The sequence below is a fragment of the Sitophilus oryzae genome, unplaced genomic scaffold, assembly GCF_002938485.1.
Source record: "Sitophilus oryzae breed Bouriz unplaced genomic scaffold, Soryzae_2.0 scaffold_1853_pilon_pilon, whole genome shotgun sequence".
Classification (NCBI taxonomy): domain Eukaryota; kingdom Metazoa; phylum Arthropoda; class Insecta; order Coleoptera; family Curculionidae; genus Sitophilus; species Sitophilus oryzae.
The window spans coordinates 8128-26193 of NW_022146561.1; the positions used below are offsets into that span (position 1 = coordinate 8128).

General features: G+C 30.5%; 1 protein-coding gene across 1 annotated transcript; it reads left to right on the top strand.

Moving 5' to 3' along the window:
- Positions 1–1284: 1284 nt before the first annotated feature.
- On the top strand, positions 1285–6784 carry LOC115883257 (methyl-CpG-binding domain protein 2-like). The gene is made up of 3 exons (XM_030901593.1): positions 1285–1565; positions 6145–6351; positions 6400–6784. Exons 1-3 carry the CDS (start codon positions 1331–1333, stop codon positions 6561–6563), a joined length of 606 nt encoding a protein of 201 aa, XP_030757453.1. The 5' UTR covers positions 1285–1330; the 3' UTR covers positions 6564–6784.
- The last annotated feature ends 11282 nt before the right edge of the window (positions 6785–18066 follow it).

Genomic DNA, 18066 nt, shown 5'->3' on the forward strand with positions numbered 1-18066 from the left:
CTATCGATGATAATTTTGTGAGTCAATCTCTAGACATTATTTACTAAAAATTGACATAAACCTTGCCAAAATTAACATTAATAATTATAGAAAGATTAAAATGTATGGAGACCCGTTTTTCAAATTTCAGACCAATTTCCCAAAAAATTATTTTTACACAAAATAAAAAAAAAAAAAAAAAAAATTTAGAAATAATTTTTACTCAATAGAAAGGTAATTTTAAGGCCAACTGTCAGTAAGCGCCATTAAAAGAAGAGCACGGGCTAAGAAAATGACGTCTTGGGCTTGACCTCGCCAAAATTACCATCGGTTGAAATGTTCAATACGGCCTTGACCTTTGTTTTTATAGATCATTATGGTATTTATTGTATTTATTAAAATCTTCATAAAATATGAATTCTCAGACAGAAATATACCTACCTATGAGCATGCCGTCAGCGAATTTAATTCAAAACCATGTGTTTTCTGTCATTTTTTGGATGTCATCTGTTGAAATGATATATTTTCTCACTGGACTGAGATACTCTGATTGTACAGAAGTCTATAGTGTAATGAAAAAGATATAAATTAAATGTATAGAAAAGAATGCACATGTATAAAATAGGTATACGTTTTCAAATTCTTAGGATTTTTCCTACTAAAGAAATAAATGCAAACATATCAATTCTAAGTAGAAAAATAAGGATATAAATACGCATGTAAAGAATGCATGTGAAAATAAGAGAAATACATAAATAAGCAAATTTAATATTGTTATTTAGCTGCCAGACGTGTTTGTTTCAATGTTGATGGTACTTAAATTTATTTGTACAAGATATTGCAATGACTAATAATACACTGTAACAATCATTAACAATTACTATTTTACAGTACTTATATCCGTTTTAGATTTTTAATGTAGTGTATTAATCTATTTTTGCTCAAATAAATTCATATCAATAAAACGAAAAAAAGAAAACCTGATCTACATATCATATCCTTATACCGCGACAAATCAAACTGGTATACAAAAATAATTTTACGACAATTTCTCTTATAATCTGTGCTTATAATGTATAGAGGAACTATAAAATTTAAGTGCTTTTACCGTGCTAAAGTATTTTCATTTAAATTCAGAAGCGCGAAGCGTTCGCTATGCCGCCTCATCTATCGACAAAATAGAAAACTGCTCGGACCCCGCCTCTCAGTTTCGACATTGCCGGCGAGCTGGCACCGATCCGCTCCAGCTAAACTGCACCTTTTTGCCGACTGTCAAAATCTAACCTCCTGAATTCGACCATTGTTTGTTTTACTATTTGTGTACAAAGTTTTTGATTATTTCAAGCTTAAAATGAGTGGAATCACGATTGAAAAAACACGCTACGAATGCGTCCAATTACCGAAACGATTCCAACGAGAGGACGTGCTACGCAAGACCGGTTTGCAGGTGGGCAAAGTCGATTTGTATTACAGCGGCAGGGGCATGAGAAACGATGCCTCTTTAGTGCCTCCCATTCGACAAACGGCTTCGATTTTTAAGCAGCCCGTTACAGTTTATAAAACGCATGAGAGCAAAGTTAAATCAGGTAAATAAACTCGTAATTTTAAGACAGTAAAATATCCTAACGGTCAACAAATGCTAAGCCGTAGAGATCTAAACACATATAACAGAAAGCAGAATGATCATTTTATGCAATATGTGTCCTTTAAGTCCTTCAATTTAATAGCTGTTAGTAAGAAGTTTCACTTCAAATATGTGCACATAGTGCATACACAATTTTTTTAATGAAATCTGAGCTGTTGGCCGTAAATTTTCTTATTAAAAATTTTATACATTATTTTAACATAAATATCAAAGAAGGTTCTCTGAATAGTTGTTTTTACATAAACTATACCTTACTACAATGTAAATTGATCAGATTTTACATGATATTAATGAAAATGCTGGTAGGTGGTAATTTTACGAAACCTGGTTGAGTTAAAAATAGGGTTTTTTGAAGGTATCAAATTTACACTTTCTTGGTGGACACTTAATATTACTCTGGGAAGCCTTGTAAATATTGCCTTGTCCTGTTTTACCAGATATTTTGTTTCACATTTTAAATAAGATTATTTTTCATTTCAAAAGTATTCATTTCATCAAACTTACAATATCGACATAACGTGGTAGATTTGCGTTCTTATGTTGTATACAGGGTGATCCGAACTGTATTCTGGACACATCGGCAGCATATTTTGCAGATAAAGATAAGTAAAAAGATCATATAAATGTATGTCCTAAAATGTTTAGTTTTGGAGATACGGGATACGGATTTTCATATTTATTTCGATTTTTTCCAAATAATTTCTGAAGTAATGTTAATATTTGGATGAAAATTGGTGTCTGAAAGTTTTTTGACATGAGAAATTTGATTTTGATGTCAATATGACTCCTACTCATACTCCTACTTGTAGAGGCCTACATCTTTTTTAACTGGTTTGAAGAGTAATTACTTTTCTTCCGTATCTGTATAAAACTACTGAGTAAAAAAATACGGATTTTAAGAAAAATAGTCAAGAGTAAAAAATTGAGGAGAAGAAAATTTCCTACCACATAGGTAAAGAACCAAAATTTTTAGAATTTCAGTGGCGCATGTGCGAATTCTTTAATTTAGGAGGATTGGTTTTAATAACCCACCATTTTGTGTTTAACTTCAAATGAAAGCATTTTTGAGATAAATCTCAAGACCAAAACATTTATTAGGATACAAGTTCCTATAAAAACGATCTTTTTAATAAAGATAAGTTACCAGTGGCGAAGATAATTTTTTTAAATGTGCGTTTTTTACATTTTAAAAACATTGAATAAGAAAAATTGCAGTTTTAGAAATAATTTCAAATGAAATAGGTATATTGAAGAATTTTCACGTTTAATAACAAAATAAGAAAAACCTTAGCTCATAAATAGGATAACTTATCTTATGGATAGTCCTCATTCATTTCCACATTTGTTGGGTTCATACATGTAATGCCATTGCATTGACCACATGCCATAGTGCAGGTGAGTCCCATTCGCTTGCATGTACAGGGTGGGTCAAATTCGACGCTTTTAATTGGAAACACCCTTTTCTATAGGAGATAGACGAAAACTAGTATCGGTGTCTGGAGCTCCATTTTCATCAAAAACGTGATGGTGAAAACCGCACATCAATATCTGTTACCGTTTCGGAGTTACGGGGTGTTTTTCAAAAATGTGCATTTTTAACAAATCGCTGTAACTTTTTTGCTATGGAAAATTTTGTATTTCTATGAAAACATTTCCAAAGCATCTTTTTACGTAGAATTTAATGGTTTAAGATAATTTTTTTAAAATTAATAATTTAAGAGTTATCAACAGAAAAATTGATTTTTTATTTGGGACACCCTCTATATTTTTAATTAACTGAAAGTTAATAATAACTAAGTCAGGCGGCCGTCGAGGCCGCCTGACTGAGTGCCCATGGATCTAATCCTATTGATATATTTGCGAAAGAATAAAGGTTCCTTATTCTTCCGTATAATCTAGACAAAAATTAGGAATACTTAGCAGTTATGAGAGGGTATCTTTCACCCCTACTGAGTTAATGAATTCCGCGAAATGTTCAAAAACTGCCCCGTCTGTCCATAACAAAAGACGGTTGATATGTTGAACACCTATAGCAAAATCTCATGTCTTGGTTTGCTATTTATTTTTATTGTTATTAGATATAGTTTAAATGTGTTGATGTTGGTTAAATATATTTTAAATTGTTATAAAATTCTGCATCTCTCATAGCAAATATTATTTTCGTTTTAATTGATGCTCACAGCTAGAATTTTTGCATTACAGCCGGTGCCGTTCAAAGCCTACTTATTTAAAGCGGGCGAATTTTATATACTCTATATCTCGAAGAGGAATCGAGCAAAATATCAAAGTATGTTATATTTTTGGAAAGGTAATTTTAAATTCTTTTCAATAAATTAAAAATATACAGGGTGTCCCATATAAAAATCAAATTTTTGTTGATAATTCTTAAATTATTAATTTTAAAAAATTATACTTAAACCATTAAATTCTACGTAAAAGGTGCGTTGGATATGTTTTCATAAAAATACAAAATTTTCCATAGCAAAAGTTACAGCGATTTGTTAAAATGCATATTTTTGAAAAACACCCCGTAACTCCGAAACGGTAACAGATATCGATATGCGGTTTTCGCCATCATGTTTTAGACAAAAATTGAGCTCCAGACACCGATATTAGTTTTTGTCTATCTCCTACAGAAAAGGGTGTTTCCATTTAAAAGCGTCGAATTTGACCCACCCTGTACATGCTTTTTTACAGCCTCCCGAAGAGCAATTGCAAAAATTTTTCTCTAAAATCCATGTACGAGCAATGGGCTGGTCTGAACGTATTGGATTCATCTCTCGATTTTTCAGATTCCAACCCCAATCTTGCGGTGGTAAATTGTTATTTAACCAAGCCTGTACCCTGCGATATTTTCAGATCTGTTTTCTCAATACTCTAATTGTATAACATATCACTATGGTAAAAATGTCACTGTTGTTTTTGATGGCTATGAAGAGATACAGACCAAAATTGTGGAGCAGAATCGCAGATCTGCAGGTAAAAAAATGGTACCAATTGTATCTTTCTCGAATTTATCTGCAGTGAAGGTACTAAAGGCAGATTTTTTGTCAAACAACACCAACAAAAGCAACTTCATTCGTGCGCTCGGAAAAGTATTGTTGGAAAATGGAATCAATGTTAAATTCGCTGATGATGATGCCGATATTCTTATTGTAACTACAGCGGTCGCAATAAGTGACAATTTACCAAAAGGGACCGTAGCAGTAGTTAGCGAAGATACGGACATTAGAGTGTTACTGATTCATTATTGCCAAAAGAGACTGTTTATGATTCGTCCGGGAAAGGTGTCAAAACCTGTAAGTTATCCTATTTTTGATAGCTAAGGTTTTTCTTATTTTGTTATTAAACGTGTAAATTCTTCAATATACCTATTTCATTTTAAATTATTTGTAAAAGAGCAAATTTTCTTATGTTTTTAAAATGTAAAAAACGCACATTTAAGAAAAATTATCTCCGCCACTGGTAACTTACCTTTATTAAAAATATCGTTTTTATAGGAACTTGTATCCTAATAAATATTTTGGTCTCGAGATTTATCTCAAAATTCGCACCTGCGCCACTGAAATTCTAAAAATGTTGTTTCTTTACCTATGTAGTAGGAAATTTTCTTCTCTTCAATTCGTGACTTTTTTTTCCTAAAATTCGTAGTTTTAAAGTTATTGAAGAAAAAGTCAAAAAAGGCCGTATCTTATAAAAAAAAGACCGTTTTTAAATAGAACCCCCTATTTTTATCCCTTGTAGGGGTGGTTTTGGGGTGACGGGCTCAACGGTTCATCGCTGGGGTTTCAGGATGTTTAAAGATCTACAAGATGAAGCTCCATGCCGAATTTCAGCTTGTCTCTAATTTGTTGAACTTCGGCCTCTATAGGCTCTGGGCTATATCTTTTTTTCGAAAAAAAAATTATGATTAATTTAAAAAAATAAAAAGTTCCCAAATTTATTATTTCAGACAAATAACTACGTATCTACTCAACTACAAATATAAGTAAACAGTAAAACAAGAAAGAACTTTAAAAAAGAAAAACATAAATAATGTCAGTAAGCGTCCAAGGACCAATGTGAGAACATAATAATTAGTTAAAATCCTCTACTGAGGGACCGGAGACTCAAATTCACAGTCTTAAAATTTCTACTATATAAAAAATAGCCAACATGTTTCGGGAATAGATGTCTGAAGATGGGATTGTTATTCCCGGAACATGTAGCCTAGAGTTTTTTTTAATAGTAGAAATTTTAAATAAAATTTTTTATACAAGATTGTGAGTTTTAGTCTCTTGCCCCTGAGTAGAGGATTTTAACTACATAATAAATAATGTCGTTGCATTTTTCATATATTTAATTGTTTGTGTGTATAATTATTTGTGGTTTTCTTTTATAAATTTCTTTTTCAGCCTTGAAAAGACGAGAATATACGTCGAAACCTCGGCAATTTTTTAAATAAAGGGTTTTTCGTTTCCTGGTCCTAAACCTTGTAACGCCCTTTCATACTTGCTTAATCTTAATATATATTTTTCTAGATTATAAAAATGGGAATCAAGAAAAGCCAAAACAATTATTCTGGGAAAAGAGACTTGAAGGACTCAGAGCCTGTGATGTGGATGGTGTTGAATTTGAAGGCATGCAACTTCCAAAAGGATTGAAACCTGTAGGACCCAATGTTACTGAAGAAACTATTATACAGAGTGTAGCAACAGCTCTGCATGTCTCCTCCAGTTCTGTTACAGGTTGGTAAATATTTCACCTATTTTGGTAATGTAAAACATGTATCTTAGGGCAGACAGGTACAAAAACTTCATTAGAGAAAAACCCTGGTGTTTTTCTTGACCCAAAGCAACCTCTAGTCCAATCTGTGAATATATCCGAAGAAGATATTAAAAAACAAGAAGAACGAGTTTCTGCAGTGAGAAGGAAACTTCAAGAAGCATTGAAGCAGTAGTCTAATGTTAAGTTTTAATTGGTTTAAGTCACATTTTATAAAGATGTTTAGAATTAGACTGGTCACTATTTATTTTACATTTTTTGAGTTAATTCACTTTACAATATTTAAACAAATGTGTTATAATTTTTCTTATATGTAAAAAAATAAGTTGCTGAATGTATGGAAAATTTGATGAATTGTAACATTATTTGGTCCAATAAAAGGGTTTTGTAGGTGTTTGTAAGATTTATTTTATTGTCTTACTCTATGGTATTGTTTTTGCATTTAATTAATATATTTACTATCTTCTTGGAATTTTTAATGTAGGTATACAGTATGTCACCCCGGATTGTCTTTACAAGACAAAAAACTTTTATTGACACTTTGAGAAAAAATGCATTCTTTATAAAAATTTGTGCTTGTTCTAAAATTGTTTATCCCATCCCCTTTATACTTTTCCAAATATTCTTACCACTTTAGAGAAAATTAAAAAAAACTTTAAAATATTCATCCTTTGATAGGTTGTTATTCTATGATTTTTATTGATGAATTTTTTAATTAACGTCATTTTTAGTGCTGCTTTAAAATGATAACTAAAAATAAGCACAAAAGTTATTTAGTTTAATGCTTCGGAAAGGGCGATAATAGTTATTGGAAAATATGACACTTTAACAACAGTAAAAAATATGACGTTAATCAAAATTAATAATAACCATCTATCAAAGAATGAAATCGAAATTATATTACCAAAGAATCGCGTTTTGATTCTTAGGACTTTTGGGCCTTATTTAGGAAATTATTATATATTATTATAGCAAACAGGCTGAATTTTTTTAAATCAAATATTTAATTCTGTTTTTCTTTAAAAGAAATTTTATTTAAAAAATTACAACAAATTTGAAAGCCATGAAATATTAATAAGATAAATTTCTAATTTAGTTCATAGATGGCGCCACTTAAATAAAAATAAATTTCGTTCATAGATGGCGCCACTTTAATTATTTTTGTTAAAAGTAATTCAACTGTTTTTCCTTCATCAAAATTCGGTCGCGTCTCCGCGTCGGTAAATTTGTAAATAGTATCGGTAAAAAAATAACGCAAATTGATTATTATTTAGTTATTTAATATTAAGCCGCGATAAAGTTTTGTGTTTCTTCAAAAAATTGTGTTAAAAATATATATGTTTATTTTGAAACTTGAATAGTGTGTTGGCAATAAATATGAAGAGGTTTGCCGTCAGAAAATATGGCCATTGTCTTCTAAAATGTAAGTACCTATGTACTGATTTATAGGCTACAGAAATTTATAGATTGATATTGATTGCTTTTGTAAGCTGTTTATATGTATAATGCACTTTATTAATATTTTAATACCAATATACAGGGTGTCAAAAAATCGTGTATCTAACTTCGGTGGGTGATTCTAAAGATAAAAATAAAACAAAAAGTCCCCATGAACATATATGCCCTAAAATGCTTATCGCGAAGAAGTTACAGCTCTCGAAAGGGTAACTAAAAACAATATATTTTGTTTATTTTTAAGAACATTATTGGTAAACTGTTTTTCTTGAAATTTAGTACTCTAACACATATTATTTTAATGCCAAAGCGCATGACGATAAGTCGAATTCGGTAACAGCCCTGAAAGGATACTTTCCATTAGGGTAGAGAGTATTCTAATGGTGGTACCTCTTTTATCTTTATAGGATACAGTAATTTCAACAATTGAGAATTAAAGCTAGGACTTTTTTATGTAAAAAGGTGCTCTTCGTTAAGTTCGAATCAGTGAACGGTTTTCAAGGTATTTGCGTTTAAAGGTTCCGATGCATCGATTTTATTGTTAGCGAAATCAGGAGATTAATTATTTAAAATTTCTTTACGTTTCCATCAAATAAGTATTTTTTAAAATTAATATATAAATTTTCTTATATTACTGAATGCCGATTTCCTTTACTTAGATTACTTATATTATTAAAATCATTAAAATCCAAACCACATAAATTGGATAACCAGCAGGGTATGTAAATATACAGGGTCGCTTTTGTGTATGGAAACGGTTGATTATTAGGTAAAATATAGGAGGTACCGCAAAAAGTTAAATACTAAAGTTATAGGATTTTTAAATATCTACTATCGAGTAATAAATTTAAGTATACAGGGTCGTTCATAAAGTCGTATCACATCAAAGTTCCATTTTTTTTAAATAGAACCCCCTGTAGATTATTACATATCTCAATTCTTTCTTCAATTCTAAGCAAAAATCGAAATACACACAATGCACTTCAAAGCAACCGTTTCCGAGTTATTTACTTTTGAAAATATCACTTAAACAATTCGATTTAATTAATTTCGAGGTGTTTGGTTTGATTTAATGATGCCATTTTGCCAAAACTGTGATAATGTTGTAATGGGGTTTTAAATTCATATTAGCTACTAGTAAATTTAAGTATACAGGGTCGGTCATAAAGTTGAGTCACATAAAACTTTAATTTTTTAAACGAAAACCCCTGTATATTATTACATATTTCAATTCTTCCTTCAATTTTAAGCAATAATCGTAGTACACAATGTACATAAATTGAAGAATTGAAATGTTAAACGAAAATTTTGTAATTTCCAGACTTGCTATATTCTCATTTTATACATCTATAAATGCTAACTTGAGAACTAATGTCAATATTATTATTAAGTATCACAGTTTCGGCAAAATGGCATCGTTAAATGAAATTAAACATATCGAAATTAATTTAATCAAATTGTTTAAGTGATATTTTCAAAAGTCAATAACTCGGAAACGGTTGGTATGGGATACATTGTGTGTATTTCGATTTTTGCTTAGAATTGAAGGAAGAACCGAAATATGCAATAATATACAGGGAGTTCCATTTAAAAAAATGAAACTTTGACGTGCCACGACTTTATGAGCGACCCTGGACACTCAAATTTATTACCCGCTAATAGATATTTATAAACCCTATATCTTTTATATTTAACTTTTTGCGGTATCTCCTATATTTTACCTAATAATCGACCTTTTCGATACATAACAGCGACCCTGTATAAAAATTTGACTTAAGCCTTTTTTAAAAGACTTAAATCTATTTTTATTACGGAATAAAGATTTAAACCACAAATCGTTTTGAAAAAGACTTAAATTTAGTCTTAAGTGAGCTTTTGAAAAATGACTTAAAATCAAAAAAAGACTCAAGTTTTCCCTGAGCTTGCAGCTCTGATTCTAGTCTACCATCACCCTGAATCAACCTCTGTATATGGCTTTATGTATCTTCGGGTTCCAATAAAATAAAAAACCAAACCACTAAATAATTTTGGACTGTTCTTAATAATAGTATTTTCACCACTAATACCACTAAAGGTCAAATTATTTCCTGAAATTTTTTCGAGCTCATGAATATTTTGAAATAATAGATAGAATACTTTTCTAAAAATATTCATAAGCGAGAAAAAATTTCCGGATTTAATTTGACCTCGTGTGGTATTCGGTAAGAAAATTCCACACCAAATTGTGTTTGAAAATCAAATAATTAAAATGTATTTTTCGATTTTTGGTCGACTTGATTATTTAGTTACTATGGTAATTAAGTGACACCCAAACCAGAGCTCAAACCTAAAAACTATTTCAGTTTTGAATTCAGTTGGTCTTGTCACCAATCGATTCTTAGCCTATAAACTGTTGCTTTCTACTGATTGTAGTATAGTCTGTCCAACGAGAAGATCCTTGACAGTGATAGATGTGTCTGTCATTTTAATTTCAATGTAGTTTATTTTATTTTACAAAGAAATAAGTTGGTACAACTGGAACGCATAGCAGGATATATTTAAAATTTGATTGACAAGATGACAAGTGATTACTTCAAAATATTGTGAAAAAAACTGTATAAAACTGAAAAAATCTTAGACAAGGAAAGAGAGGGGACAGGTAACACGGCAGCTGAAAGTGCGGCAAGTTGTCCCCACACGAAATTCTCCAATGGCGTAACATCAGAAATTATATAGCTTGTACCTAGACGGTACAAAATATTATTATATATTAAAACGTAAACTAATATATCGTTAATTTTTGAGTAATGCATATACAATTTTGTATTTTATAGTCTCACCTTTATAATATTAGAATATCTAAGTCGATAATGCAAAATTTATTTAACAGTCACAGTAGACTGATTATCAAGACATTTATTTATTAACGTGTGTATAATGTATAATTAAATAAAAAATAATGTAATAACATATGTTTTAAACGTGTATATACATATATACTGTATGATCGAAAACACGGCGTCTTGTTTGTTTGGAAATGACAATTTCACAAATGAATATTAAAAATTACATTAGTCATTGAATCCGTAAGCAAGTGTGAAGGGAATTGGCTAGATTCATTATTATACCGTATAATCCGAAAAAAACGACGCGTCAGATGGCTTGTAAATTACGATCGATGGCATTCCCCATATAATTCTACATATAAAATGACAAAAACTATACAAAACGACATCGAAAAAAGACGGCGTCAGCGATGGCTATGAAATGAAGATCGCTGTCATTTTATATGTAAAATTATATGGGGAATGTTGTCGATCGTCATTTACAAGCCAACTGGACGTCGTTTTTTTTTCGATCATACGGTATAATAATGAATCTAGCCAATTCCCTTCACAGTTGCGTACGGATTCAATGAATAATGTAATTTTTAATATTTGTTACCTTCAATCATAAGAATATTCTTATATTCCACCAAAAAAAATAAACAATTCTAGAAGCTTTTTGTGTTATTTTATTTATTTTTAAATTTTTATTAATTGCTTACTGAAGAAACTGTTATTATACACCTAAATTAGCAAATTTCTTGAAAGAATATTTAAAAAAATATAGTAACAAGTAGCCCACCACAAGTTTGTCAACCCCCAGCAAATCTTGGCAGGTAAATTTAAGTTTTATATAACAACTATATACATATAAATTTTTTATCACTAGAATTTTTCATTTTTTTTATAGTTTACAATTATTTTACTATTTGATAACAATACTTTATACATTTTTTTAAGTGTAAAATATGTAAAAAATGTTTATTGCAGAAATTGTATTTCTCTAATTATAATTCCCTACGCCGCTGGAGAAATCCATGCTGAGTAGCGTTATTTATAGTTTCAAACATTAATTATAACACAGGATATTGAAAATACTATTTGGAATTATTAAAAATAGTTTTGTTAGTATGTGGTACAAGACATATTAAAAGCATTTTACATATTTTTACTGCTATAATGAAAAAAATGTACATTTTATGACCACATAACAAAAGTTGTGTGTCGATTTTTACCTGTGAAATGTAATTCCAGCCACTTTTTTCTCGCTTCGGCCTTTGCAGCCATACGCTGAACGTTTCACCATACTAACCAACACAGTTTATAAATTTAAAACAAAACAGTATTCACAAAAAGCATAAAAACTCGCTTGGTGTCACCTCGAAATCTGGTCACCAAAGTATGGCCGCCGATCAAATTTTGGCCTCAAAAATTTTTCACTGAAGAATATGCGTGTTAGCTGTCCCCTCTCTTTCCTTGTCTAAGGAAAAAATGTAATTGAGTTACTTTATATAATAAAAACGGTATGTGTTAATACAAAACAAACAAGAACAAGACACTACATACCAAAAAAATATAAAAAAGAACTATTATTTACTTTCAAGCTTTATGAAACTACCCGCATTTATGATTATATTTATCAATATAACTTATGTACAAATACAAATTTGTAATATTCCACAGGAATAAATAAAACAACATAGGTAAATAAAACAAACTATTTTATTAATAATAACACCTACCAAATTTTATACCTTAAAGGTTGATTAATTAACTTTAATCATAATTTTTTTAAACCAGTACCTTTTGACATTATTTTTCTGCAGTACTAAAATCCATTATTTACCTATCGTGTGATGTCGATATTTTACAGCTACTCCAGTTTTTAGTATGTGTTTAGTTTGATCCTTCTACCATATACGAGATGCACTTATCTACGACGAAATGGTATACAAACTTTATCGATGGCAACTTCATTGGTGTATAAGACTTTCTGCCTGGGCAGCGAGTATTAACCATAAACTGTGCTCTAGGTCTACAGTTAATTTTCACTCAATTTTCCTCCACTTGACTTCAAAAGACACAAAACACACGTAATAATACGAATCAAAATGCATTATCTTCATACATAACAGATCATCTTTCAAAACGCAGGGTATTTAACAAAAGTTGACACAAAATTATAACCTATAATTTGGCAAGACTTTGACAAGCGTCAAAAATGACAAAAATCTAAAGGCGAGTTCATACGCATCGGCGTTCGTTTGTCGTTCATCGTTCCGTCAAACCAATAAAATTGAAATACGATCTGTCATTTTTTAAATAAACCAATAAAACTGGTTAAAAACAACAAGACACGACGCATGACGGATTTATATTTAAACCCATCCATAGATAACTTAAAAATTATTAGAAACTTTTTTTAGTATAATAAATAGATTGGTATGGGACGTCATCTGCTTTTCTTCTGTCATCGTCTGTCGAAATCTTACCTGAGAAAAAAAACAGAGTATAGCTCAAAAGTGCCATTTTAGGACCTAAAATATAATATTCTTTCATTTTATAGTTATTTGGGCTTACTACAAGTGGTAGAAAATCATAATTTAAAAGATTTTTCGGAACGCTGCATGAACAGATTTACAGCGCGTCACAGTTTTGGCAGCAATTTAGACCTTTCAATTGTTGTCCTCTACTCATTGTAGTTGCACGAAAATACCATATCAAGACACAACACAACATATTCTTTAATTTTACATAAGTTTTGAGTAACTACAAGTGGTAGAAAGTTGCATTTTTGCATTTTTATTAACTTTTCATAACCGCTTTATTGGTATGGAATTCATAACCAGCGCGCAGCGTGAGCAAGCATCAATCATAAAAGGTTGTGATCATCGTATTTTGACAGTTCAAAATATCAGAAAAACTCGCGTTTTGTTGTAATAAAGAATATTGTACAGCCTGAAAAACCAACAAAATTCTTTGTTTTAAAAATGAATCGGTTTGAAAATCATACCACATGCAAAATATGCGTGAAATTGTCTGATGTAATGATCAATCATCGTGCAATGACTTATTTACCCGCATTAATAGAGGATTGTGGCTCCTACTCGAAGAAAGAAAATTTGTTTCAAATTGTTGACGAATATTTGTATCTAAACTACTCAAAAATTCAAAGTGCTAAATGGAAAAAAGGTGAATAAAATAGTGTCTAAATATTATATATATTTCATTAGACAGACATTTAATTCAGTCCATTCCAAGTTCTACAAAGAATATAGAAAACATCTCAGCTTTGTAATTAAAATGTATCAAAATTATCAATTACAAATAAAAACCAGACTCTCAAAAAGATATTCTGTCATTATAAACGTCAAAAAATTTCCAGTATAATTCGCTGTTGGGTGCCCAAAAGGAAAAAAAAATCACTAGTAATACCACTAGAGGTCAAATTATTTCCGGAAATTTTTTCGAGCTCATGAATATTTTGAAAATAATAATTTTCTAAAAATATTCATGAGCGAGAAAAAATGTCCGGATTTAATTTGACCTCGTGTGGTATTCGGTAAGAAAATTCCACACCAAATTGTGTTTGAAAATCAAATAATTAAAATGTATTTTTCGATTTTTGGTCGAATTGATTATTTAGTTACTTTTGTCAAGAAAACACGTTTTGATTGATTAAAAATTACAGGTGTGGAATTTTCACTAAAATTTATCCGTTGCCATGGTGATTTGTCAAAAAACACGTTTTGATTGATTAAAAATTACAGGTGTGGAATTTTCACTAAAATTTATCCGTTGCCATGGTGATTTGTCAAAAAAACACGTTTGATTGATTAAAAATTACAGGTGTGGAATTTTCACTAAAATTTATCCGTTGCCATGGTGATTTGTCCAAAAAAACACGTTTTGATTGGTTAAAAATTACAGGTGTGTGGAATTTTCACTAAAATTTATCCGTTGCCATGGTGATTTGTCAAAAACACGTTTGATTGATTAAAATTACAGGTGTGGAATTTTCACTAAAATTTATCCGTTGCCATGGTGATTTGTCAAAAAAAAACACGTTTTGATTGGTTAAAAATTACAGGTGTGGAATTTTCACTAAAATTTATCCGTTGCCATGGTGATTTGTCAAAAAAACACGTTTGATTGATTAAAAATTACAGGTGTGGAATTTTCACTAAAATTTATCCGTTGCCATGGTGATTTGTCAAAAAAAAACACGTTTTGATTGGTTAAAAATTACAGGTGTGGAATTTTCACTAAAATTTATCCGTTGCCATGGTGATTTGTCAAAAAAACACGTTTGATTGATTAAAAATTACAGGTGTGGAATTTTCACTAAAATTTATCCGTTGCCATGGTGATTTGTCAAAAAAAAACACGTTTTGATTGGTTAAAAATTACAGGTGTGGAATTTTCACTAAAATTTATCCGTTGCCATGGTGATTTGTCAAAAAAACACGTTTGATTGATTAAAAATTACAGGTGTGGAATTTTCACTAAAATTTATCCGTTGCCATGGTGATTTGTCAAAAAACACGTTTTGATTGATTAAAAATTACAGGTGTGGAATTTTCACTAAAATTTATCCGTTGCCATGGTTATTTGTCAAAAAACACGTTTCGATTGGTTAAAAATTACAGGTGTGGAATTTTCACTAAAATTTATCCGTTGCCATGGTGATTTGTGAAAAAAAACACGTTTTGATTGGTTAAAATTACAGGTGGAATTTTCACTAAAATTTATCCGTTGCCATGGTGATTTGTCAAAAACACGTTTGATTGATTAAAAATTACAGGTGTGGAATTTTCACTAAAATTTATCCGTTGCCATGGTGATTTGTCAAAAAACACGTTTTGATTGGTTAAAAATTACAGGCGTGGAATTTTCACTAAAATTTATCCGTTGCCATGGTGATTTGTCAAAAAACACGTTTGATTGATTAAAAATTACAGGTGTGGAATTTTCACTAAAATTTATCCGTTGCCATGGTGATTTGTCAAAAAACACGTTTTGATTGGTTAAAAATTACAGGTGTGGCATTTTCACTAAAATTTATCCCGTTGCCATGGTGATATGTCAAAAACACGTTTGATTGATTAAAAATTACAGGTGTGGAATTTTCACTAAAATTTATCCGTTGCCATGGTGATTTGTCAAAAAAAACACGTTTTGATTGGTTAAAAATTACAGGTGTGGAATTTTCACTAAAATTTATCCGTTGCCATGGTGATTTGTCAAAAAAAAACACGTTTTGATTGGTTAAAAATTACAGGTGTGGAATTTTCACTAAAATTTATCCGTTGCCATGGTGATTTGTCAAAAAAACACGTTTGATTGATTAAAATTACAGGTGTGGAATTTTCACTAAAATTTATCCGTTGCCATGGTGATTTGTCAAAAAAAAACACGTTTTGATTGGTTAAAAATTACAGGTGTGGAATTTTCGCTAAAATTTATCCGTTGCCATGGTGATTTGTCAAAAACACGTTTGATTGATTAAAAATTACAGGTGTGGAATTTTTCACTAAAATTTATCCGTTGCCATGGTGATTTGTCAAAAACACGTTTTGATTGGTTAAAAAATTACAGGTGTGGAATTTTCACTAAAATTTATCCGTTGCCATGGTGATTTGTCAAAAAAAAAACACGTTTTGATTGGTTAAAAATTACAGGTGTGGAATTTTCACTAAAATTTATCCGTTGCCATGGTGATTTGTCAAAAAAACACGTTTGATTGATTAAAAATTACAGGTGTGGAATTTTCACTAAAATTTATCCGTTGCCATGGTGATTTGTCAAAAAAAAAAACACGTTTTGATTGGTTAAAAAATTACAGGTGTGGAATTTTCACTCACTAAAATTTATCCGTTGCCATGGTGATTTGTCAAAAAAACACGTTTGATTGATTAAAAATTACAGGTGTGGAATTTTCACTAAAATTTATCCGTTGCCATGGTGATTTGTCAAAAACACGTTTTGATTGGTTAAAAATTACAGGTGTGGAATTTTCACTAAAATTTATCCGTTGCCATGGTGATTTGTCAAAAAACACGTTTGATTGATTAAAAATTACAGGTGTGGAATTTTCATTAAAATTTATCCGTTGCCATGGTGATTTGTCAAAAAAACACGTTTTGATTGGTTAAAAATTACAGGTGTGGAATTTTCACTAAAATTTATCCGTTGCCATGGTGATTTGTAAAAAACACGTTTTGATTGGTTAAAAATTACAGGTGTGGAATTTTCACTAAAATTTATCCGTTGCCATGGTGATTTGTCAAAAACGTTTGATTGATTAAAAATTACAGGTGTGGAATTTTCACTAAAATTTATCCGTTGCCATGGTGATTTGTCAAAAAAACACGTTTTGATTGGTTAAAAATTACAGGTGTGGAATTTTCACTAAAATTTATCCGTTGCCATGGTGATTTGTCAAAAAACACGTTTGATTGATTAAAAATTACAGGTGTGGAATTTTCACTAAAATTTATCCGTTGTCATGGTGATTTGTCAAAAAAAAACACGTTTTGATTGGTTAAAAATTACAGGTGTGGAATTTTCACTAAAAATTTATCCGTTGCCATGGTGATTTGTCAAAAAAACACGTTTGATTGATTAAAAATTACAGGTGTGGAATTTTCACTAAAATTTATCCGTTGCCATGGTGATTTGTCAAAAAAAAAAACACGTTTTGATTGGTTAAAAATTACAGGTGTGGAATTTTCACTAAAATTTATCCGTTGCCATGGTGATTTGTCAAAAAAAAACACGTTTTCATTGGTTAAAAATTACAGGTGTGGAATTTTCACTAAAATTTATCCGTTGCCATGGTGATTTGTCAAAAACACGTTTGATTGATTAAAAATTACAGGTGTGGAATTTTCACTAAAATTTATCCGTTGCCATGGTGATTTGTCAAAAAAAACACGTTTTGATTGGTTAAAAATTACAGGTGTGGAATTTTCACTAAAATTTATCCGTTGCCATGGTGATTTGTCAAAAAAACACGTTTGATTGATTAAAAATTACAGGTGTGGAATTTTCACTAAAATTTATCCGTTGCCATGGTGATTTGTCAAAAAAAAAACACGTTTTGATTGGTTAAAAATTACAGGTGTGGAATTTTCACTAAAATTTATCCGTTGCCATGGTGATTTGTCAAAAAAAACACGTTTTGAATGGTTAAAAATTACAGGTGTGGAATTTTCACTAAAATTTATCCGTTGCCATGGTGATTTGTCAAAAAACACGTTTGATTGATTAAAAATTACAGGTGTGGAATTTTCACTAAAATTTATCCGTTGCCATGGTGATTTGCCAAAAAACACGTTTTGATTGGTTAAAAATTACAGGTGTGGAATTTTCACTAAAATTTATCCGTTGCCATGGTGATTTGTCAAAAAACACGTT

Coding starts and splice junctions, on each gene's coding strand:
- LOC115883257 (XM_030901593.1), top strand. CDS start 1,331: ATGAGTGGAATCACGATTGAAAAAACACGCTACGAATGCGTCCAATTA. Junction 1,566..6,144: donor TGAGAGCAAAGTTAAATCAG/GTAAATAAACTC, acceptor ATATTTTTCTAG/ATTATAAAAATGGGAATCAA. Junction 6,352..6,399: donor CTCCTCCAGTTCTGTTACAG/GTTGGTAAATAT, acceptor CATGTATCTTAG/GGCAGACAGGTACAAAAACT.